This window comes from Pagrus pagrus (genome assembly GCF_965226575.1).
Source record: "Pagrus pagrus genome assembly, chromosome: 14".
Lineage (NCBI taxonomy): Eukaryota > Metazoa > Chordata > Actinopteri > Spariformes > Sparidae > Pagrus > Pagrus pagrus.
The window spans coordinates 25,078,834-25,103,190 of record NC_140198.1 but is presented as its reverse complement, the minus strand read 5'-3'; the positions used below and the strand labels follow the sequence as shown (position 1 = coordinate 25,103,190).

The 24,357-nt window shown below is 42.9% G+C and overlaps 2 protein-coding genes across 4 annotated transcripts in view; one reads left to right on the top strand and one right to left on the bottom strand.

Annotated features, from left to right (window-relative positions):
• Positions 1-548: 548 nt before the first annotated feature.
• ptrh2 (peptidyl-tRNA hydrolase 2) lies at positions 549-2,462 on the bottom strand. Its single transcript, XM_084374493.1, has 2 exons — positions 2,374-2,462; positions 549-1,731 (listed from the first exon to the last, which is right to left on the bottom strand). Exon 2 carries the CDS (start codon positions 1,719-1,721, stop codon positions 1,206-1,208), a length of 516 nt encoding a protein of 171 aa, XP_084230619.1. The 5' UTR covers positions 1,722-1,731; positions 2,374-2,462; the 3' UTR covers positions 549-1,205.
• Positions 2,463-11,932: 9,470 nt separating this feature from the next.
• LOC311269615 (vacuole membrane protein 1-like) overlaps positions 11,933-24,357 on the top strand; it is a 60,174-nt gene continuing 47,749 nt past the window's right edge. Inside the window, exons 1-5 of one of the 3 annotated variants that reach the window (XM_084373849.1) lie at positions 11,933-12,046; positions 13,670-13,769; positions 13,883-14,039; positions 18,385-18,475; positions 19,936-20,046. In XM_084373849.1, the coding sequence (XP_084229975.1) occupies positions 13,691-13,769; positions 13,883-14,039; positions 18,385-18,475; positions 19,936-20,046 (438 nt within the window). In that variant the 5' untranslated portion in view covers positions 11,933-12,046; positions 13,670-13,690. Of the gene's footprint in view, positions 12,047-13,666; positions 13,770-13,882; positions 14,040-17,004; positions 17,130-18,384; positions 18,476-19,935; positions 20,047-24,357 lie in introns of those variants that run through there. The other 2 variants (XM_084373850.1, XM_084373851.1) reach the window with 2 other exon arrangements.

Sequence of the window (24,357 nt, the reverse complement as noted above, 5' to 3'; positions counted from 1 at the left end):
ATATATATATATATATATATATTCATCTCAAATCAGTCTGATGATTGTGGCTTAATGTTTCTTTCAGAAGATAAAAATAAATGCACACAATAAGACAATGTGGATATGAACATATTAAATGGAGGCCTTCATTCCTCCTCTTATTTCAGAAGGTTTATCTGATGGAGCATAAGAAAAATATTTAAGGTACTACATTGTTCAGTAAAATCCAAATGGCTTGACAAGTTTTTTGCTTTAATCATTATGAAGTAATATACGATTAATCAATATGGCTATTTGATGACAACAGTATTAGTGTTTAGCTTGGTTCTCTACAAACTTGACTTTCACAATGCAATTTTGTCTGCCAACTGGCATGAAATCTACCAGGAAAAAGAAGGCTCTTGCAACTTGGTACCAATTTTATCTGCTTACACGTCTCCTTTAGAGACTAAATGCATGAAAGAGACTTCATGTTTTGTCCTGTGCTGTTGGTAGTTGCCACTCTCAGGAAAAGCGACAGTGGCACCAACAATAATACCATTTAGAATTAATGAATACCATCCAGATTAGGATTTGTCTTGGTTTTATTATTAAGAGAACATCATTTTTGGGCAACAGTTGGTATAGACCTATTTCACAACAGGAAAAGCACAGCTGTAATCACCAACATCAATAACAAAAAACTACATTTAATTTATATTTTCATGCTGGCTCAAGGTCATTCCTTACTGGGACGCTAAATGTAACTGAGCCATTGTTAATGTTATTAGTGACACATGCTTTTCCTGCTATGAAATGGTCTATTGTTATTTTACGGGGCTGTGATTCTAATGGGATCAATCATTTTCTTCTGCTTCCTCTGTGTATTACATCTTCAGACACCCTGGGCTGGCAGGTAAGTGATGAGGACTAACACTAGTTTGTGGGGTTTTTGCCACTTTAACTGAACTACCATAGTTATCAAGGTGATACACACCAAGCCGTTGTAACGACTATTTAACAGTCAGCTGATGTCGAATTTGATAGGCTTAAGTGCACAAATCCCCCAAAACTAAACAGAAAAAATTCAAGTACTTTACATATAATCATATAAGCGAGTCAATCTTTGTTGTATAAAAATATAAAGTCAAGGTAGCCCAACTTAGTTTACACTGCAAATAGTTTAAACCATAGACATATGGTCAAGAAATTGTATGCATGTCTTCAAGATGCAAGCTGGAACTTTAATAGAGCTTTAAGTCTCCAGTGACTTTGTCGATCAGATCAGCGGGGCCTGGACCGACACCCAGCACGGTGCGTGATCCAGGTGCGATTTGTGTCCTTCCTGCATCCTGAATAAGGCTAACGGGAAGCCCCACTTCTTTGGCATGACCCAGCAGATCAATCAGGGTGTCCTCATCGGGGGCCTTCACCACCACCTTGGGCTGGCCACAGTACTCCCACTGTTTGAGAAGATCGGGGTTCCGGCGCTGGACCTGTTTGTATGCCGATACAGCAGCATGGGAGCACTGGGCAGCGACCTTCCCTTTGCCCATCTTCAGGTCATTTCTGACCACGAGTATCATCTTGAACTCGCCTCCTTCTCCCATCACGCTTGCTTCCCCAGTGCCGTTCCCCATCGCTGCCATCAGGCTTTTGGACGTTGGGCCGAAGCGGGCCCGAAGGTGCCAACCGAGGAAGAGCCCACAGCCCAGTCCTGCTACTACACCCAAGCCCAGGGGACCATATAGCACATCCATATTGTTAAACCTGTAAGAATGACAGAGCCACAGAATAGGGTAAGTCCATTTCACACATTTACACCTGTAAACTTTAAAGGCAGAAGGTTTGAGACAGCAACATCATGTTTTTAAAACTGAAATTAAAAGTCAATTCTTGGAAACAGCAGTTGACAAAACAACAAGGTCCAACAAGGATTGAGCTTTCACTTATGTCCAACTTGTCTTCACCAGCTGTCAATGAAATGTAGACGTTCAAATGTCCATTTGTCTCTGAACTTTTCAGGACCTTTCCTGTTTCTCTGTTAGCAGAACTGACTTCACCATTTATAATCTGCCCACATAAATGTTTAATATTCGCTAAATAGACAAATATCATTACTGCCATTACGCACACATGGTTATTTTAAGTTATTTTTAACTTATGATAAGAAACTCCCTGAGGCTGTATGATACCTTGCTAGCAAGTTACTTTATAAATGGAACTAGCCTAGCTAACGTTAGCTTCCTGGCTGAGGCAAGACCGCTTATTCGGCAGAAACGCCGCGCCGGTACAATATAGATATCACTTTACGAACGTACACACTCATGTTCATAAGTTTCATGCCCACATGGTGCCAACACCGTGTAACTGAATTGCTACACAGCAGACAACACTGGTTATGGTTCATACCTGCCGGTTTGTTCGACGTGCTAGCAGCATGAAGTGAGTTTCATCTACTTTTCTTATGGGCGCTTGTTGATGACGTCACATGATTTTCAAAATAAAAAAAGAGAAAAAAGAAATCTTTTAATCTAAGTTAAAAGGGGCATTACGTAGATTTTGAGAATAAATTCATACACAGAATTGTAATATTTACAATATTAATCAGGTAATAATACAAACTAGAAGTGTTTTATTTTTTCCATTACCAAATAAACAAACAAACAAGGAAAACAAGGTCCCCAGAACACTGTTTGAAGTTAGAAAGGTGGCAGGGTCCGCCACATATAAACAAAGTAAAACAGTATGAAACTGTGTTGTCCTTAAAAGTACGTTTTGTTTATTCAGTCATGAAAACAAAGTTTGTTTATTTTGTCTGTTATGGCATAAAGTCCATTCAAAGAAGATTTTTCTCTTGTTTAAAATGTCTTCCCCAAAACTACATAGTGCTCCTTTAAAAAAAAATGCTGAGTGAAATGAAATGTAGACTGTGTCACATTGTCACCAGTTGTATGTGTGATTTTGTCAATACTTGCCCTACATAAAGGTTCTTTTTTTTGGTGCCAAGAATTGACTGGAAATTGCACTTTGAAATTGTACATTACAATTGTAGTAATGCAAAAATATGAGAAAGCTGTGATAACATACAATAGTTTCAATAATTACAGATGTAGAGTGTAGCCTACCCAGTCCTTTTAACCTTCAGAAATACTTTTAAAAGGCGAGTATAATCCATAACATAAAGTTTTCCAATTTAAAGTCACTGCTACTCTGGCTTCTTCACTGAAAAGATGCCTCAAAATGACTAGATTTGATTCATGAGGATCATATTTGACAGATTATAGCACACCGAGTGTATTATACCTTTTAAATACCTTTAAAGGGCCAATAAAACCAGTGTAACACGAGGGTTCATTGGTGGCGACTGGACTCCTCTTTATTAAAAGAGACGGCAGGATGGAGACGGATAACTTTTGAACAGTGTTTATTTTACTCCACAAGCAGCCTCACAACAACAACACTTCCTGTCTCTCTCTCACACACACACGACACTGAACGAACTAATCAGGAGCTAGCAGGACTTGGACTAGGTAAATGTGAGAGGCACATTCAACACGTTATTGTAACTGCATGTTAATATACAAATAATAATTGTGTAAACATAAATCTACAAATAGCCAGCTGAGTACACATTGCAAATATATTTTAGCAAATGAATTCAAACCTATGAATTAACTCAACTTCTGAAATACATGGATTAGCTTTACAGTGCTTCTGAACCTTACACCAGTAACATTCAGTTTTCCACTTGCCAAAAAGTGACTGCAGCTCCAACTTGACTGAAAGGTTGTTTCTGCCTCAAAACAACTGACTTCATTCATCAGTCATATTTGACAGATTAAAGCACACCTAGTTCGTTGACTGTTGACTGTTGAAATGTCTTTATATTTGTGGTATAACTGTGTCTGTTTACTGTTTAATCTTCATCTTCATCTTCATCATCTTCCGCTTTATTCAGGGTCGGGTCGCGGTGGCAGCAGGCTCAGTAGGGAGCTCCAGAATTCCGACTCCCCAGCGACACTTTCCAGCTCCATCGTGAGGATCCCGAGGTGTTCCCAGGCCAGATGAGATATGTAATCTCTCCAGTGGGTTCTGAATCTGCCCTAGGGTCTTCTCCCAGTTGGACGTGCCCGGAAAACCTCCATGGGGAGGCGCCCAGGAGGCATCCTGATCAGATGCCCGAACCACCTCAATTTTCCTCTCGACGCGAAGGAGCAGCGGCTCTACTCTGAGCTCCCTTCGGATGTCTGAGCTCTTCACCCTATCCCTAAGGCTGAGCCCAGCCACCCTACAGAGGAAACTAATTTCAGCCGCTTGAATCCGCGATCTTGTTCTTTCGGTCACTACCCATAGCTCGTGGCCATAGGTGAGGGTTGGAACATAGATGGACCAGTAAATCGAGAGCTTCACCTTGCGGCTCAGCTCCCTCTTCACCACGACGGCCCGGTACAACACCCGCAATACTGCAGACGCTGCACCAAGCCGTCTGTCCACCTCATGCTCCATTCTCCCATCACTCATGAACAAGACCCCAAGATACTTAAACTCCTTCGCTTGGGTCAGGAGCTCACTCCTCAACTGGAGGGGGCAATCCGCCGTTTTCCGGCAGAGAACCATGACCTCAGACTTAGAGGTGTTGACCCTCATCCCGGCCGCTTCACACTCAGCTGCAAACCGCCCCAATGCCTGCTGGAGGTCACGGGCTGAGGAAGCCAACAGAACCACGTCATCCGCAAGAAGCAAAGACGCAATTCTGAGGTCCCCATACCGGCCACTCTTGTCACCACGGCTGCGCCTTGAGATCCTGTCCATGTATATCACAAACAGGATCGGAGACAAGGGGCAGCCTTGGCGGAGTCCAACACCCACTGGAAATGTATTCGACTTTGTGCCGAGTATACGGACACAACTCTCACTTTAGTCGTACAAGGACCGGATAGCTTGTACCAACGGCCCCGGTACCCTATACTCCCTCAGTACCCCCCACAGTACTCCCCGGGGGACCCGGTCGTAGGCCTTCTCCAAGTCTACAAAACACACGAAGACTGGATGGACAAACTCCCATGGCCCCCCCAGCACGCCTGCAAGGGTAAAGAGCTGATCCACTGTTCCGCGGCCAGGGCAGAATCCGCATTGTTCCTCCTGAATCAGAGGTTCAACGATCGGACGGACCCTCCTTTCCAGCACCCTGGAATAAACTTTCCCAGGGAGGCTGAGCAGTGTGATACTCCGATACACCCTCCGGTCCCCCTTTTTGAACGTCCAGAGCCTTCAGCATCTCGGGGCGAATCTCATCCACCCCTGGCGCCTTGCCACTGGGGAGCTTCTTGACTACCTCAGTGACCTCTGCCAGGGATATGAATGAGTCTTCCCCCGAGTCTTCAGGCTCCTCTCAGTTTCAGAGGACGTGTTAGCCGAGTTCAGGAGGTCCTCAAAGTGTTCCTTCCACCGCCCAACGATATCCCCAGTCCGATTCAGCAGGTCCCCTCCACTACTGAAAACAGCCTGGGCTGAGGCCCGCTTCCCTTTTCTGAGTCGCCGGATGGTTTGCTAGAATATCCTTGAGGCCGACCGAAAGTCCTTCTCCATAGCCTCACCAAACTCCTCCCACACCTGGGTTTTTGCTTCGGTGACCACCGAAGCTGCAGCCCTCCTGGCCTCCCGGTACCAGTCTGCTGTTTCAGGAGACCCCTGGGCCAGCCAAGCCCGAAAGCCCTCCTTCTTCAGTTTGACGGCTTCCTTCACTGCTGGTGTCCACCAGCGGGTCCTTCGGTTGCTGCCCTGACTGGCACCGATGACTGTCTGACCACCCTATGCTCAAACATGGTGTTCGTTATGGCCAATCCATGTTCAGTGCATACGCACAAACAACAGTCAGAGCCTTCCCCCCAGCGACCTGCAGTCGCATGGAGGCGACCCTCTCGTCCCTCGGGGAGAACTCCAACACAGCGGTGCTCAGCCAGAAGCTTGAGAGTATCCCCACACCCGCCCGGCGCCTCTCACCCTGGGCAACTCCGGAAAAGGAGAGAGTCCAGCCCCTCTCAAGGAGTTTGGTTCCAGAACCGGTGCTGTGCGTGGAGGTGAGCCCAACTATATCTAGTTGGTACCGCTCTACCTCTCGCACCAGCTCTGGTTCCTTCCCCACCAGAGAGGTGACATTCCACGTACCAAGAGCTAGTCTGCGAAGCCGGGGGTCAGGACGCCCAGGTCCCCCCCTTCGCCTGCTGCCCGATGTACATAGCACCCGACCCCATCGCTCTCCCCTGCAGGTGGTGAGTCCACAGGGGCGCGGCCCCATGTTGTTCTTTTGGGCTGAGCCCAGCCGGGCCCCATGGGCCAGGGCCTGGCCACCAGACGCTCGCCGGTGAGCTCCATCCCCGGGTCTGGCTCCAGGGGTCTCCCCATACCGGGCGAGATACTCCTTGCCTGTGATTGCCGATTCATAGGGTCGTTTTGCACCGCTCTTAGTCTGATCCCTCCCCCGAGACTAATTTGCCTTGGGGGACCGTACCAGGAGCTAATGCCCCAGACAACATAGCTCCCAGGATCACAGGGACACACAAACCCCTTTACCACGGTAAGGTGGTTGATTCTTCGGAGGAGTGTTTACTGTTTAATTAAAAACTTTTTCTTTTTTTTCTAATTTGATACAAAGTATGGCTTATTACATCTTATTAGTGTATTCTAAAGTGTGACCAATAGTTGGCTAATATGCAGTCCATTGATAAACATAGCACAAAAAGTCAGGAAATTTGTGTTTGGTAGATTATTTCTTTGTTGTAACAATGCTTCTTGGCAATAATTCTTATACCGTATGAAAGCCTGTTTATTTCCCTTTAAAATGTCTCTTTTAAATGGTGCCACATTTGTAAGGGACATGCATTTGTGGGATGAGCAGCAGAGCTGAGTATGTGGGTTGTGCCTATGTAAAATGTACCAAATCTTCTCTGCCAAACAGCTCATTCTGCTATTGACTCTTGTTTGGTGGATTGGATGATTGAAGTCTGAAGAAAGAAGACATATTGGCAATTTAACAATTTATTAATTTAACAAACAGGAGCTTCAGTAGCGTGTGGAAGAACCATACCATAGCCACAACAGCCTGGCACCTCCTCCTCATGCCGGTCACCAGCCTGGTCAAACACAGAGCGGGGTTTCTCAGAGACTACCATCAGAATTTGGGAGTAGAGGATGGAATGGCCTGCCAGCAGTCCTGACCTCGACCCCATTGAACACTTGTGGGATCAGCTTGGCCGTGCTGTTCGTGCCAGAATGACCAATACAACCACGTTGGCTGACTTGCGACAAATGCTGGTTGAAGAATGGGATGCCATCCCACAGCAGTGTGTGACCAGGCTGGTGACCAGCATGAGGAGGAGGTGACAGGCTGTTGTGGCTGTGTATGGTTCTTCCACATGCTACTGAGGCTCCTGTTTGTTAAATTAATAAATTAAGTTAAATTGCCAATATGTCTTGTTTCTTCAGACTTAAATCACCCAATCTACCAAACAAGAGTCAATAGTAGAATGAGCTGTTTGGCAGAGAAGATTTGGCACTTTTCTCATGGGCGCAACCCACATACTCAGCTCTACTGCTCATCTCACAAATGCATGTTCCTTACAAATGTGGCACTATTTAAAAGGGAACTAAACAGGTTTTTCAACGTAATAAGATTTATTGCCAAGAAGCATTGTTACAACAAAGAAATAGTCTACTAAACACAAATTTCCCTACTTTTTGTGCTATGTTTATAAACATTGAAAAAACTAAGTATGTTCAGCACATATACAGCAAAGGCCATGGTGTTACAATCCCAGAGTTTTAATGACCAAAGCAGAATTGGAGTGGAATTGGCATAATACAGTATGTTTTAGCATGGCCCTATGATTTCCGCGATCACGGAATCGCGGAATTGGCCGATTAAAACGGAATTTATTTTTTAAAGCGGAATATCGCAGAATTTGACATAATTTCAATGAAATTCTGTTTTCGCGTGGAAGAGGAACGTATGTCTGGGGCAAACTGCACGGAGGGAAGCAAAATTGTGTGGCACAACAAGCTCCCTCCACAGACTGAGCCCCTCCCCCTTCAAAACGATGTAAGCATGGCGAAGCGGCCGCCCACGGCTTTGTCTAGCTAGCGGACACAACTAAACAGCTAGTAGCTGCTGTCAGCTTGTTGTGTGTAGCGGCAAGCTACGAACGGTCGCTACTTTCAAATTAAAAGCCCCCCGCTAAGAACCCAGTTCTAAAATCCAATGGGGTGCAATGTAAAGCTCTTATTTTGAAGACAAATTCGTTGTCACTGTTCACTGCCCAACTTCGTGCTTCACGTCACGTCACATGTTTATGCCTACCCCATTGGCTGCCAAGTGGCGGCTTTTGGAAGAGGAGGAATATTACGCCTAGAGAGAAAAGAAAAGAAAACAAACAGCAGCTAAGGATAACACAAATGAAGACCAGCGGATTAAAATGTCTCAGTGCTATATGGAGGCAGCTGGACTTGCTTGAGTTTCTTGGAGATGTTTCACCTCTCATCCAAGAGGCTTCTTAGCTTCTAACTGACTAGTAGGGAGTGACAGGCTTTTAACCATGTGGTGGCGTTAAGCCATTCAGAGTTGTTTAGGTCACATGTGAGTTGTTGGAGTCAGCTGGGTCCAGGTGTGAATGGGTCTTAAGCTGTCTGGGGAGGGCTTCTTTCATGCCTCCTTTAAACCATCTGTCTTCTCTGGCCAGGATGTGTACTTTGCAGTCCTCAAAGGAGTGTCCCTTCTCCTTCAGATTTGCGTGGACTGCTAGGTCTGACCTGAGGAGCTGCCTCTCCTGTATTTTGCCATGCGCTTGTGGACTGGTCCTTAGGCTGGACGAGCTTCGGCCTCAGTGTGTCACTGGGTTTGAAGTGCACCCTGTGGGCATGTTTTCAGCCTGATGGTGTAGGGTTCTGATAACCCCCAGCTTGTGCTCCACGGCAAAAGCAGAGCAGTGTAGTGTATGCTGTTCTGTCCACAGGGACAGAGGAGAAGGAACAGAAACACAAGAGGGAATCACTTAAAACCTGTGGCTATCCCAACTAGGCCTTTGTCAAAACGAGGGAAAATGAAGGAAAAGACTGAAAAACAGAATGTCATTCTTTGTGTCGAGGGAGTATCTGAAAACCCAGGAGGATCTTCAACAAACACCACATCCCTGTATACATCAAATATATGTTGAATTTTACATTTACCTGTACTTTTCATACTTACCTAAGTACATTTAATGTCAGATACTTTAAAGATTTTAGTCAAGAACTATTTGTATGACTTTTGAGTACTTTTAACAACACTGATAATTATTATGTAGTGATGGAAACAACTCATCACTTCTTTATCCAGGTAAATTGAGCTTTAGTATTCTCTTTCTTAGGTGCGCTCTGTTTACTTTCACATGTTGAATCCTGAGGCAGCCGAGTACAAACACAGCATGGTGTACCGGCCACTCAGCATGTCTGCTGGAGACTTGTTCAGACAGGGACATCACCCAGATTGATCCTGCTTGTTCAGCACCAACTTTTAGGTCAACACTGCCCTCTACTGACAAAAGCAGGGGTCTCCTGATGTGACTAAAAGACAAAATACACCTAAAACTACAAACACCTGACAATAAGGCTGTGTAGAAATCTAAAATGGTGACTTTTTTTCAGTCTATTTCAAAAGCCGGTAGATGATAGTGGGGGGTTTCAGTCCATACTGTTAACAGAATGGTATCCACTGGTGTACTTGCTGGTAAAAAGGCTGCTCCTCAATATTCTTAAAAGCTATTTTTTTTGGTTTTGTTTAACAAGATCTCTTATAAATGTTAGATAAATAGGCTTAATGTAAAATTTAAACAAATCATATATAGATCAAGTATCCAAAAGGAAAATAAGTTGTATAATTTGTTCTTTTTACCCCACATTTATCATACAATTCAACAGACAGCAGCAAAAAGTATGTGTAGCTTGCTGGCAAAGGTCAGCTAGCCACTACCTCATATAAAGAGTGACCTGTAATTCAGTGCAGAGAAAAATCTGCACACACGCACTGTATCTGCACCATACAGTATGTCACTGCCAGGGGCTACATGGGCACACGTACTTTTATTGCATGTTATTAATATTATTGAAATTACATAGTAGTGTGGTGTATTGTGGGTGCCAAATCATATTTTTCCCAGGATGGGGGGGTTGTGTCTCCTCTGCCCCCCCCTGGGATTTACACTTATGGTTACAGATGAAACAGTTCTGACATCACATAGCAGTGTCTTTATTTCTCAAATGCAATTAAGTGTGTATTAAGTGTGTCCACCGTCAATGATGTGCAATTAATCAATAAGTTAAATGCATTGTGTGGAACATGAAGTTCTGTTAATGAGCTGTAAAAGAAGAAGCTGAAATTATTTTTGAAGGCAGTATAGTTTTCAATAATTTCGAATAAGACTTTGGTTTCACCTGTAGACAAAATCTGTGGGATTTTAAAACGTGCACATAGCAGATGCTTTACTTCTACATTACAAACAGTGAAATGCCCTTTTTTCATAAGACATAAGTAGCTTTAGTCATCCACTGTTTGCAAACAGGAGCAGAGTGAGACCTCTCTACATACACCTTCCTCTTCTTAAGTGTCAGGCAGGTGTAGGCTCCATGTAATTTAGTGCAGTATATATTGTTAAACAAGACATGACACAGATCAACTATCTGTCCACTGCCAAGATCCAGCCTATAGATAGCATGCTGTATATGGACTGATACTCTGCTGTGAACTCAGATGACTGCGTGATATCGTTTGCTGAGAAGTTAAAGAGCGGAGAGTTTTTCTTGTCCACATGCAGCAATATGGATGACCCTGGGTTTAGGTCCACCCAGAGACCGACTGGATGGACGTGTGAACATTTACCTATATTTTCAGCAAGCCTTTTTAAAGGCTATATATGTAAAATTGATTGACTGTACATTGAGGTTAATTCCTCAGGAATGTATTGCTCCAACAGAAAGTGGATGTGTGTTAATTTTGGAACTGTGTTCTTTAACTACCTTTCATACAGTAAAGTAGGCTATAATTACATACCGTTAGTGGGCCAAATGCAAGCTGCTATTGCTCCAGTGACAATAAGCAAAGCGGTATCTTTTTCTGAGATGTTTTGCTCTGCTTTACCCCTTCATTTCTATATATTGTGATGCTTCGCTGCCATGCTGCAGTTCTTGCCTTTAAACTGCGGAGGAGAATTTGTCACTCTTCCTCCTTAGGTGCTTATTACAGTGTCCTGCCTCAGTCTCCAGTTTGACAATCACTTTTTTCCTTTAAACCTGAACCTCACTTACGTGAATGAAGTGACTCTTCAGGTCAACACCTAAGAGGAAGAAACTGATCTGACTTAAGCCTTCTGGGTCGCTTCCAAAGGCTGTGCTGGACACAGATATCATCCATGTGCTGCACTTAAATGTAGAGTACACACTAGCCTTGTCCCCTTAAAATCTACTTCGAATGCATCTTCCTAATAAGGTCCCCAGAGACAGTAATTTAAAAACTGACTTTTTCTCACCAGAATACTTTTCTCACTCTGATAAACAAGATGGCGCTAAAACTCAAACATGGCGATGCACAGCTGAGGTCTTCTGTTTCTAGTTATGACCTGAAAAATGTGATGTCCTGAGGTGTTTTTTTTTTTTTTTTCAATTTGGGAATTAGCCGAGCTCTCTTTGCCCAAATGCCATTCATTCACTCTCCGTGTGAAACCTACTGAGGACTGAGAAGTGTTAGAAGTGCGCTCCAGGAAAGTGATCCACTTATTTATAGACCTTTAATTAGACTGGCTCTCTGGAGGTTCCACCGGGCAAATGATGAAATCTCTCCCTCTTTCTGTCTTACTGTGTCTCTGCTCTGTCAGCCAGCTCTCCCCTCCCCCGGCAACTCTGTATCACACTCTATCCCTCACTGGCCCCCTCCATCACCACACCCTGCACTCAAGTTATGATGCAGTTCATGGGTAGCGTACTTTTGCCCTACATTGCTACACCACAGGTTTTACTTGAGCTCAGAGGTTATTGTGGATTTATCATCAGCTGAACGGTGAGTTTAACCTTGCTGCATAATGCATTGATATAATACTGCCCTGCTTTGTTTTACGCTTTACACTAAATCAAGTACACTGTGCTTATCTCTGTTTGAAATGTGAAAATTGATTGCAGCTTATCAAATTTCTCTTCCTGAAGTGCATGTGCTCTGTGTTGAGTTTCACATTGTCCCTCGCGCAAGAGTTACTCAACAGGTCTGGGTTGTTTTGGTAGAAGTGATTGCACAATCAAGCGTTGGAGCAGTGCTGCGCTACTGTGCAGTAGTGATGTTATGAAACTAGGTAGACTATTGATTGTGAATAATGCATCCAAATGTAATTAATAATCAAATGAACTGTTGTGTAAAATAAAGAACACACTTGTGTACTCGCAGCTGAGATGCATGTTCTGTACAAAGTGACCTGTTTGGCACCAATTTCTATAATAAATGTTGTTAATAGGATATCACACACTGTTGGGCTCTTTTGTTGGACGATGCATTGTTCTCCTCAGTGCAAGAGGAGAAATAATAGGGTGTATTAAATACTACTGTGCATAAAGCAGTACTTCTGTATGTGTGTGTGTGTGTGTGTGCTCAAGGTTTAAGGTTCTGTGATGAAAAGCTTTTGTTTGTGGTTCCCTGAGAAGGCCAAGAGTAGCTCTCCAAATGCCTGGAAGATTTTTATTTTCCTCTTTGTCACACTTCAGTTGTGCGAATTAGACTGAAAAGTACCCACAACCTTATTTTCAGTGCTTGTGAAATCTGTGTGTTTGTACTTCAAGAAACCATCAACACCTTAACGTGCTGAGCCCACCAAGTGTTTCTTAACCTTTGTTTTTTCAGGAATAATCTGAAGCTACTCGGAAGAAAATCAGAGCACTTCTCACAAACCTCACAATGTATCAATCAGATTCCTGCAGGTCTCGAGAGGCAATGTGGTTTGCAGTGTCTGCAGCCGCACTGCCTAGCCAGTGTGAATGCATGGAAACAGGAGCCAGAGGCCCAGACCTAGGGCACAGGATAGAGGGATTAAGCTTTGAGTGTGTGCGTGTGTGTGAGTGAGACGCTGACAATTCCACCAGATGGTAAGCTGCATACCTCCATGTCAGAGTCCCCATCTCACTGTTCACTGACAGATTCCTGAGAGACCTGAGGCTCTGTAGTGAGACACTACTGCTCATAGGTACGTGGATGATCGTGTGATGATAAATGTAATGAAAAAACAAAGAACCAAATCATGTTGTATGCTCTTTCACCTATTATTTATACATACCACTGTTCCTTCCAATGTGTATGCCTTTTGAACAGAAGGGGAGGTGGACCTTTAAACAAGTGTACACACTTGCATGTGCTCCCAGTGTCAACATTGGTGCTAATTAAAGTACTCATCAGGTCATCCACAGGCCTGATTGGGTTACCAGTAATCTGCAGGATACAGGAACACCCGCTGGTCAGCTGGTGTGTGGGACTGTATACAGACATACTGGAGTGCGGAGAGTTTGTGGAGTGTTTAGGGGTGCTGTGTGTTGTTGCAAGTGAGTCTGTATTTGTTTTGGGCCTGCTTCAATCTCAGATTTTGGCAAGCAGTGTACAGTGCGGAGTGATGCTGAGCTAAAGGCCTGTCTCTTCTCTCAGTAGGACTCCTTCCTGGTGAATAAGATGGCAGAGTGCGCAGCTGAAGGTGAACTACCTCAGAGACGTCTTGCTGTCAAGGAACAGCAAAATGGAGAGGCGACAGGTAAAGCGAAAGACAACTAATATACAGCTGAGTGCTCATAAAGATGTGAAAGTTTTTGTTGTATTTACATGATTTTCATTTAAAAATGTTCATTGGTTATGTGTGTGTACAAGACCTACCTGTGCACCTAGACCCTAAGCCGTCTGTGAATGAGAGGAAACAGAGGGATGTGGATGAACGTGAAAATCTGGTGCTGTGGAAGAAACCTCTGCTCACACTCTACTACTTCACCCTGGAACTGCTCATCACCCTTAAAGAGTGGATATGGAGGTGAGACCAAGGGTGGGATGCAATTACCTCCCATAACACTGCCCAGTTTCTGTAGAGTTGCACTTGAGGTTTTTCCTCTATTTTCACATTCAAATAAGCTTTATTAGCATGAATGTTAAAAGCTACAGTAAATACCATATTATTGAATGATTACATTTTACACAAGAGAACTAGATGATCACGAGATAACAGGTACATTTTAAACATACACAGTGTGACACTAATATTTTGCAGCTAATACTGCACATTGACTTTTCTCCCCACATACATAAGACAGTTTCTGAGGGTCAGAAAAATTGATAAACCCAGGATATCTTCTAGCAGTACAAGAAGAAGTGTGATTCTGTCTCAGTCTCTTTTTTTTATGACAAAGTGAACACAGACTGGCCTTCCTGGGCAGCCTGTTCGGCCTGTGATGACCTGTTTCTATGAGAGTGGGACTTTTACATTCAAATGAAAGTCTTTTAAAATGTGCCGTCTGTCGTGATAGTCCTGCACCTGTAGGGATGCGTTAATCTAAAAATATATTTGAACTGAAAAACAGAGCAACTGTAGTTAAGAAGTAGTAGTGGCCGGTGTAGGATATAACAGCTATGACTGTTGAGGGCGGTGGAGATGAGCGGATGGGAGTGAGCTCATCTCTAGGTGTACGTCATAAGCATGCGTCAAACATGTTTTTGTACGTACGCTGACTGCCACAAGGGGGAGACAAAAGTCCTGCACTGCACCTTTAAAGTATTCAAGCCGTAAAAAGATGTCAGAAGGCAAAGATTAAATTCTAACGAATATTATGCTGTGTTCAGTCCAAAATCCAGTTTGATTGAGACGGCACCACATCAATGATCATTTTCGTATGTATAATTGATGTGTTGATGCCACTGCAGTGCTAACAGAAGCTGAGCAGTGTTCCTGTGGTGTTGGTTTCATGTATGAAGGTGCTAATGCTGCTTGACACTCTCAGGCTGAAAAGAGAACATTACGGTTGTGAAAAAATAGCCATCATACACTCTCCACACTGTCTCCTCTACCAGACACACGAAAGCAAAAACACACACATATAACCAGACAGGAGGTGACCTTGATTGTCTCAGTGCTATCACCCCAGAAGGCCTTCCCCCTCATAGTTTAGTCTTCAGTCAGAGGCCTAATGGAACCTATAATGCAACACAAAAGAGCCATTACAGGATTTGCTTATCTTTTTCTTCCCCTCATTACGCCTCATCCTTACTGCTGATAGAGCTGACAAGGTCTCTCCACCCCACTGACTGATGTTACCTCACCCACAGAGCAGCATCAGATCAGACTACGTCAGAGTTTGCTTTGATGGCAAATTCCCCATGCTGCACGACATGTCTGTTACACACCTAGTAATCTCTGTTGACACTGAGGGCCCAGAAGAAGGTCAGAGTGTACGCGCAGGGAGGCCTTAGTGGTTAAGTACGTGAGGACAACGTGTTTATTTTCTAAACTACAGGAGGATGTGGTGAGCCGCAAGCACCACGAGCAGTGTTCTGACTGAACGGAGCTGCTGTTCACCAACACTAAAAACACATGGTGTGACTACTACAGGGGAGAACATGTCAACACATTGCTTAATCTAAGCCTACGGGCGCTGATAGAATAAACGATAGATAGAATGTTGATAGAAGTGGTTTGTAATTTATAGCATATGCACAGGGAGTCATCAGGGCAACTAACTGTTCAGTGTTGATACTGTGCACTTGCTTTGCTTGATATAGAAACAGGGATGATGGTGGTGAAACAAATGGAGCATGGGGAAAGGGGGTATATATGTGAGAGACTCTCATTATGATCAGATTACTATAAATTCTGCTTTTAACCCTCATGCAGCTGATTAAAAAAAATCTTTTTACTCAGACCACATTAAGTACAAAAAAATGTCCATGTCAAAAACTACCATAAAAATCCAATATATTATTTTGAACTTTCACAGGGTTACATTTTTCAACCAACAACAGTCTTGATAATAACTACCAAATATTCATTCATTTTCAGGATTGTTACCCTTTAAATATAAAAGCGTGTTTGTTTATGTGATGCCACTGTTTTTTTAATGAAAAATGTTATTTTCCATACTAAATATAGAGCATTTTCATGGCAGTTACTTATTTCCTGTACTAAATGTGTCTTTTATCAGTTGCATGTGGGTTAACTTTTATTATGAGGCAAAGCCCCCTATAGGACACAAGGGAAATAGCATGTATTTGGCCCATGAGCCAAAATATAGGTAAATTGCCCGATCTAGTGAAAACAAAATAAAAATTATACAAAAAAACTCATCCAGGACCACAGAATGAACGCCTGATAACACTGGATGCATGACTTAATGCTGTGATGACAGTGGGATGAAAAAATAGTTATAATGGGCTTTATTGGTGCAGAATATGCACAACAGTTTTAGCTGTCTTTGTGTAATATACAGTGTGTTATAGACATATTATATCAGCTGAGGTTGAAATTTAAAAGGAAAAAAAATAACAAGCACCTTTGCCAAAATCTATGCAATATGCATTAATAAAATGGTGGTCCAAAACAAAATGGTCCAAAAATGTAAGTAACAAATACATAAAATGTATCAACAGTTGCATGAGGGTTAAAAAAAAAACATATATACAAAATAGGTTTGATGCAGGTGGCGCTGCCCTTGAGACACACAGTATGTAGAGTTGAGACAAGCCTGAGTGAGAAAGCTGAGGACTAGTTTTTCAGCATCTCTATTAACAGTAAACAGTTTTTGTGGACACAATGCATGTTGCTGGTGTTGTTAGTCCGCATCAGGTTGACCCAAATACTCCTCACGGGTATTTGGTTCACGTTCTTTGTCTGCTTTCTTATCTCAGGCTTTATAAGGTGTGCAAGGTAAAATAACTGACCTGCAGCAGCTCACAGGGACAACTGCGTGTCTTCATCGCGGGCATAAAGTCCTGCTGCGCAGAGAGAGGACTCTTCACATCTGCACCTGATTGCGGGGGTGGGGGCGGGGTGCTTCGCGGTTTACTCGTGTCATGAAATTTTGTCCATCTTACTTTTGACATGTGCAGTTCAGCCACTCAGCACACCATTAAGTCGGTAAGTTAATGAGAGAGAGAGAGAAAAATTAAGTCGGCAATTCAGACCGAACCCTATTAGCGCTGTAGCTAATGTTTTCTAAACGCATTTACCCTCCTTCTCAGGACAGTCTTAGCCAAAATACACTACGGCTAAGGATAGCTTAACGTTGTATAGCCATAATTATCAGTTTCACGATACTAACGTGAGCTGGCTAACTTTAGCTTGCCAAGTAGAAGTCCTTAATAAGAAAGTGGTAGGTGAAAATACATTCTTATTTGCAAAATGTAGAGTCTGCAGAAAAATGCCCCCTCATAGTCATAAGCCAACAACCAACACTGGCTAACTAGCTATATAACAAGCTAGCTAGCTACGTTATTTGAATGTTAATGGTATAATGTTACATCAATGGAGTAACATTAAAAGTAGTAGTGGTGGTAACATTAGGCTTAAACAATGCATTGTACATTGTACATTTCTTTTTTTTCTTCCTAATTTCTCAAATAACTAGCAATGACATTCAAATAAATGTAATGTTAGTGGAGTAAGTAAAGTGTTACACTCTGAAATGTGGAGAAGTAGTACCAAGTAGCAGAAAATGTAGATGTTGCATTTGCTACCTCAAAGTTGTAGCTGACATACTCAATTAAGGTCTAATCCCTAATTTAACTCCCAGTTCTCAAGTGTCTTGAGTTAAATTTTACAAGTTTCAGGCAATAATCCTTAACTTATCATACAATTGAATCCATTATCTAATAGTGGCACATGAAGTGATTTAAATATTAATTGAAATGTCATCTTTACTTATTTATGTATATGTACACATGACCACCCTACTGTATAAACAGCTATGCTAACATGCATCTTTCTCAGAACACTGTTAAGGTCAGGTTAGCATGTTAAGTACTGTACCAAAGGGTTACATTTGTTTGCAGTGTTTTACCCACATGGCTATTATCATATTGAGAACATGCAGCTCCTGTTGGTGAAAACTATAATTGCAGTGGCCTGAATAGTTTCCTGCAGACGCCTCTCTTCCCCAAAGTTAAAATGAAAATTACTTATTTTCTCCACCTAAGAATTGCATCCTTTCCTTTCACTAATACTGCCTTACTCACGCTCCTAATGATTCCTCATCTTTTTTCATCTGCCTCCTCACACCTTGCTCCCCCTACTCACCATCTTTCTCTCCCTGCCTTGAATACCATTAACCTCTGCCTCCTCACACTTGCATTCATCATTTTCCGCCTTCATTCTCTTCTTCTCCTTCACCCAGGCTCTGGCAGCAAAGACAGACTGTATTTGGCCTGCTGATCCTGCTTATCCTCCTCTCCATTGCCTACTGCATTGAAGGAACACACCAGAAGGTGACTGAATACGAAATAGTTTCAATATGGCACATTATAACCATATTTTGGGTACAGTGGAAGTTCAGCACCTGAATGTAGTTCCTCCACCTTGTTAGGCTGACCATGAAGTCATTGAATTATAAGGGAGGGTATAATTCAATCAATTTTTAGAGAGGTAAGATTACATTTTGTAACACCGTAACACTGAAAGTATACATATTTGGGCTGACTATGGCTCGGGTAGAGCAGGTGTCTATTCGTCATAGGGCTGGTGGTTTGGTCCCTTCAACCCGTGGACCTCCTGTCCACGGGTTGAAGTATCCTTCAACATTTGACTAATGACAACACTTTTACCTACTAAGGTTGAAAAGTTGTCTTTACTATTTATTTACATCTCACAAAGTGACATGTGATTACATAGTGCGACTGTCCCACATACAATTGTTCAACACAATGATTGGGATTCGCAGGAACACAGAGTGCGTGTAAGACAATTCTTGCATGAACATCATCTCTAACAAGTGTGTGCTTGTGTGAGAGTGCTGTCATCATGTTGGTTTAATTATTAACTTCCCACAAAGCTCTGTTTTACCTGCTAATCTCTTAGGTCCACAGGGCAAACTACTGAAGCTGTGAATGTAAACCACTGCAAGCTATGCTATAGATCTGATGAGAACCCTTCCCCTTTCTTTTTTTCCACTTCTTGTGGTTTTGCTGCCACGAGCTGTGGGTGTTTTGTAACCCACTGCCATAAAACATTTCTTTCAACGTTATACGCAGAGACTCCAGAGTTGTGTAATCAGTTCTCAGTAACTACACGTAACAATCGCCCATGGCTGGCACTGCACTTCCCAGCATCCTGCCAGCAAAGAGAGACGCAGTATATGGTGTTTTTGTTTTGTTGGGTTTCCTGGGAAATGGAGTCTTCAGTCAGAGCCCCTCTACCCGTAAGTCCCCTCCCTTCTTCCCGTAATCTACACACTCCATGCTTCCTCCTGAAAACAACCTGCCTTGGCTCGAGGGAGGAGGTGCAACCGGAGTGATAGATGGAGTGATAGTGGTGGATGAACAGGAGGAAGAGGAGCACAGATAGAGATAGAGAGATCTTGGCTTGCCTTACTTTTCTAGTTGTGTAAGAGCTGGCTGCCACCAAAAAGAATAATGGTGCTGTTCTTCTGTCAGTGTGCTGAACACTCCTACCCTACGGCTCTGTCCTCTAAACTCAACAACAACCTCTGTCTCTAAAGGTCTCTCCCCCACTCTCTTCCTCTCCCTCTCTTTCTCTACCACTCACTTGCCCTCTCCCACCCTTTTAAGTGCCCTCTGTTTTGCACACTTTCACTCTCGTACCTTCTCTCACTTCGTCTCTGTCCCTCCCCTCCTCTCTCTATGCCCCTCCACCCCCTTCTTGTTTTCCTCACACTCTGTGCATGTGTCTCTGCCATGTGGTTGACCGTCCCTCTCTCTGGCCTCTGCAGTATGTGCGCTACATGGAGAAGAAGACGCTGTGGTGCGCCTACTGGGTCGGCCTGGGCATCCTGTCCTCAGTGGGTCTTGGCACTGGCCTGCACACCTTCCTCCTTTACCTGGTAAGAAATGTTTTCTGAACTCTCCACAACAGGCTGTCCGCCACTTTCACAGTGCAGTTATTCACTTGCCTGTGCATGTTTGTGACGGAGGTGAAACTAAAGCACAGTGCGTGATGGTGGTACAGTGACGCAGGTCTCAAAAGTCTGTGTTGATGCTGTTTATGGTTTGTTGCTAAGGCTTTAGTAAAGCATTATTAAAAGCTTTTGGAGACTGTGTATGCATTTGCACATGCATATGTGAGTGTGTTAGTATGGGTTTGTGCGCGCATGCATTTCAGAGAGGGGCGGAGATTAATAGGCGCTGTGGTAGCCGCACTGTTTTGACAGGCAGTCCAGGAACAATCGCACTCACTGACCCCTCTGACTGAGTGCACATGAGGATAAAAACACTCCCTCCCCCTCTCCCAGTTCTTTCTCTTTCCTTTCTCCCTGCTCTCCTGCTCCCCACTGTGTCGCTCACTCTCACTTTCTCTTACACTCCCTCCCCTTACTCGTTCTCCTTTTTATGTCTCTCCTCTGCTTACGGTCCCCCCCTTTACTCCCCCCATTCCTTCTACCTTCCTCTTTCTGTCTGTTTTTCACCCAACTCTCTGAGTGTTTTTGCTCTGTTTTCGAGCATGGGGAGGTGTTGGGTCTCTACTGCTGATCAGATCACGTTCCCAAAACATCTGCTTGTCTTCACTGCTCTGAGTCCATCTGTCATCAGGGAGTCCACTGTTGCACTCGTGTGCCCTTGCCCAGTGGAGCTGAACTGGAAACTTTGAAGTGCGTGTCCTCCATTCTGCTGTTTTTAAAAGCCAAACTCTGGCGCTCACAAATGTAATTTGAGAGTTTTTTTTCTAATCTCCCTCAGTGGCCCAGCTCCGTTTTTCAGATGATTTTAAAGGAGGATGTCACCATCTAGTGAGCGTGGCTGCTACTGCAAGTTGTGGTGTCATTGGGTTCATGACAGAACTTGGTGCTCCGTGCTCGAGCTGCTGTCGTGCATTTTTTTATAGAGTTTGACTGATACTGACTTTGGCGATACTGGTGCAGATATTTTTGGATTTAATCTACTGATACATGATGTTTTTGTGTGGACATTCAAAGGAAATGTTTTAAAAATGTTACCTGCATGCCTTTGAATAAAAATGGCACTTTTAAGCATTCTGTTTCCCATTTAATACACATGTTGTAGGTTGGACATCCCTCTGAAATTGCATTTACGTTACAAGACAGTGCTGTACATTGAAATATTGTAGGCTTGTACAGACTGACTGACCTGTTAGTGGAACAATTCTCTCAACAGACATCTAGATTAAATTTTAAAAAAGTCTGTGGTCAGTGAGGATCATTTATTACTTTGAAGACTAATGTCTTTTATTGGCTGGTATATTTAATAAGAGTGTAGCCTAATATTGGCCTGAGTTATTAGTCTAACCATATCTGTTTATATAAGGAGCCCTGTCTGATCTAGTATCTGCTCCCTGTCCTCCTCGGTGTTGGCCTAAACCACAAGTAAGAAGCACAAAACTGACCTCAGAGAATTATAATTATACATCTTATTTTCTGTAGAATTCCTGTTGAAAGGAGCCATGGAGATTCCTCGTTGATTTTTTAGATTTCTGGGTCCTGACAGATATTTCTGACAGTAAAGTTTAAGAGCTGCTGTGGTAAGTGAACAGTGGAGTGTGCCAGCAGACATGTTGTCCTGCTTTGAGAAACTAGGACTGGGTCAGTGATAATAACTGGGTCAGGCAATTTTAGAGCACTTGCTAAGATGTCCCTTCAAACTTACAAGTGTAACACTTGCAGCTTGACCTCTCTGGCACTGTTTTCCTTCCTGTCCATAAGACTTAATAATATGCTAGAAATGAGAACTGAATTGTGCCTGGGTGTTGACCAGCTCTTGACTTTGATTTACACTAATGTCAACATTTGGAAAGAACACCACCACAATCACTCTGCAATTAATATACAATTGCACCACTCAAGATATTCACCACCTTAGCTAACCTTTAATTGCACAGCCTTTCATCCAGTCTACAACTCGGTGAAAGACTATCAGGCCTTTTCACTTTAGCATGCCAGAGTGTGAAAGAGTAAACCTGTGAGCAGAGCTCTAACAATCAGATGATTAATTAATTACTTGACAGTTTAAATAATTGGTTTTACTTACCCCAAATAGCTTCCTCCTTCTATGACAGTAACTGACTTCCTTGTGGTTTTGGGCTGTTGGTCAGAGAAAACAAGACATTTGGCTCAGTGACACTTTGAAGCACATTTTTCAATATTTTCATAGACCAAACGACTTATCTAGAAAAAAGTAGTTGGGAAGTTGATGAAATTCATTGTTACCTGCAACCAGACCAGACTATTCTGATACCAAAATAACCCTTAGTTGCACTTGCAGCCCTTGATCACATTCTGCAGTTTTGTATATTAAAATCAAATCTACCATGATTATGCCATTAAATAGGGAGTAGAGAAATTATTTCAATCAATTCAGTAATTAATAGAAATACATTTAAGCGGTTGTATTTGTAAATGATAACTGAGAGGTAAATTGACAATCAAGATGTTTGTAACTGACCCAGGTCTTTGATAATAATAGTCACTAGAGGGTGCCAGTGGTCTTAAGATGATGATAAACCAGAAAAATCAGTGCAGACTAATATTTGTAATACTACATCTGATGATTCATATCATCATATCAGGAAGATCGGAACAGGGAGTGAGTGAGAAAAATTTGGACTTTCGGCTGATAAATAACTAAACATGACATTTAAGCTGAAAGACTCTACAATAAATCTCATTATTGAAGAGCATAGTGAATCATAAAACTACGAACAAATGTAATTAATCGACTCCAGTTTTTCTGGTAACATTTCAACAGCACTTCTTTGGAGATTGCCACTTTTTTGTAAGATGTAGAAATGAATGAATACTAGCTATTAAGTCTAATAACGATTAAGGTCCTCTGCAGTGCTCTTTTCATATGACATAACATGTGACTCTGTGTTGTCATGTGACTTCTTCTGCTTTCCCAGCTGTCATCATGTGTCTGTCCCTTTTTATGACTTATTTAAAGGACTTAACTCCTTGATTGGAGCAAATTCTCTAATTTCCTCCAGTTAAGTTAAACTAGTGCTCACATTTTTATCTGCCAACACAGCATTGACTTCACTGAACGGGGCACTCCTTAAAGGTTTCTGTTTAACCTCTGTGTAACTAATATGACGATATTTTACTGCTAATAGGTTTTGTTAGAAATGAATGACCACACATCACATATTAACAGCACACATCCTTAGTGGTTGGCGGGAAGCAGTAAACATTTATATGAGAGGACTGCAGAGCCACCAGCAGAGGGGGATGCAGAGTCACTAACATGCAAACCATCCCAGTCAATGAAACCAGAGCAGAAGTGGCAGCTCTCCTGTTCCCTGACATGGGCAATTGCTGCCCTGTGTCTCCTTGCTGTGTTTGCATCCCGCTGAGACTGCGGGAGATCATTGTACATGGACAGGACTGGTTATTGGAGAAAGATAAAACCTGGCAACTCAAGCGTAGAAAAGAAAAAAAGCACACTTCTTGGCACACCATCAAGTGTATTTTATCCAGCTGCTCTGAGGGAGGAGGTAGTGGGTGGGTCCTCATAATACAGACCATGAAGACGATAAAATCAAGCAGGAACACTGGAGAGATCTCATTTCGACAGGGGCTGAGGAGACGAGGATCAGTACACACACATGCACATGTACGCACGCAGAAAGTCCTGCACCTGCGCATGTATCCGCCATAATGATTGTGAAGATCACAATTATGAGTGCAACTGGCTTTCATCCCCACTTAGGTTTTTAAGTATTTGTTTTCTAGTGACAACTAGTGTCACTGCCCTCCATAAATCCTCTTTTAACTGAGAAGGGGTTAGAGATGAGTGTGACTCTTGAAAGCTTGGGAATGCTGTAAATATTTTAGAAGAGAGCTCATCTGAGTCATCCACCATTAAATTACTTTCAGTAATAGCTGTTGCCATTAAGTCATTATGGGCAGCATGAAAATTGTTGTGCTCAACGTTAAATCAACAGCAACAAAGAATTAAAGTCATTATAATTGAAGCCGCGCACGTTGCTGTTTACATAATAGCAACTAGGGTAGTCTTTTTTTTTTTTTTTCTCTCCCTCTTGGCTTTGAGCTGTTTTATGAGCGAGAGGTGTACATGATGTGTCTTTCTGGGAGCATAAATGTCAGCAACCACTGAGGAAAAAACAACAATCCTATGGCATAACACAAAATCGAACCATGTTTGTAGCGTGTTTATGACTCACG

Coding starts and splice junctions, on each gene's coding strand:
- ptrh2 (XM_084374493.1), bottom strand. CDS start 1,721: ATGGATGTGCTATATGGTCCCCTGGGCTTGGGTGTAGTAGCAGGACTG.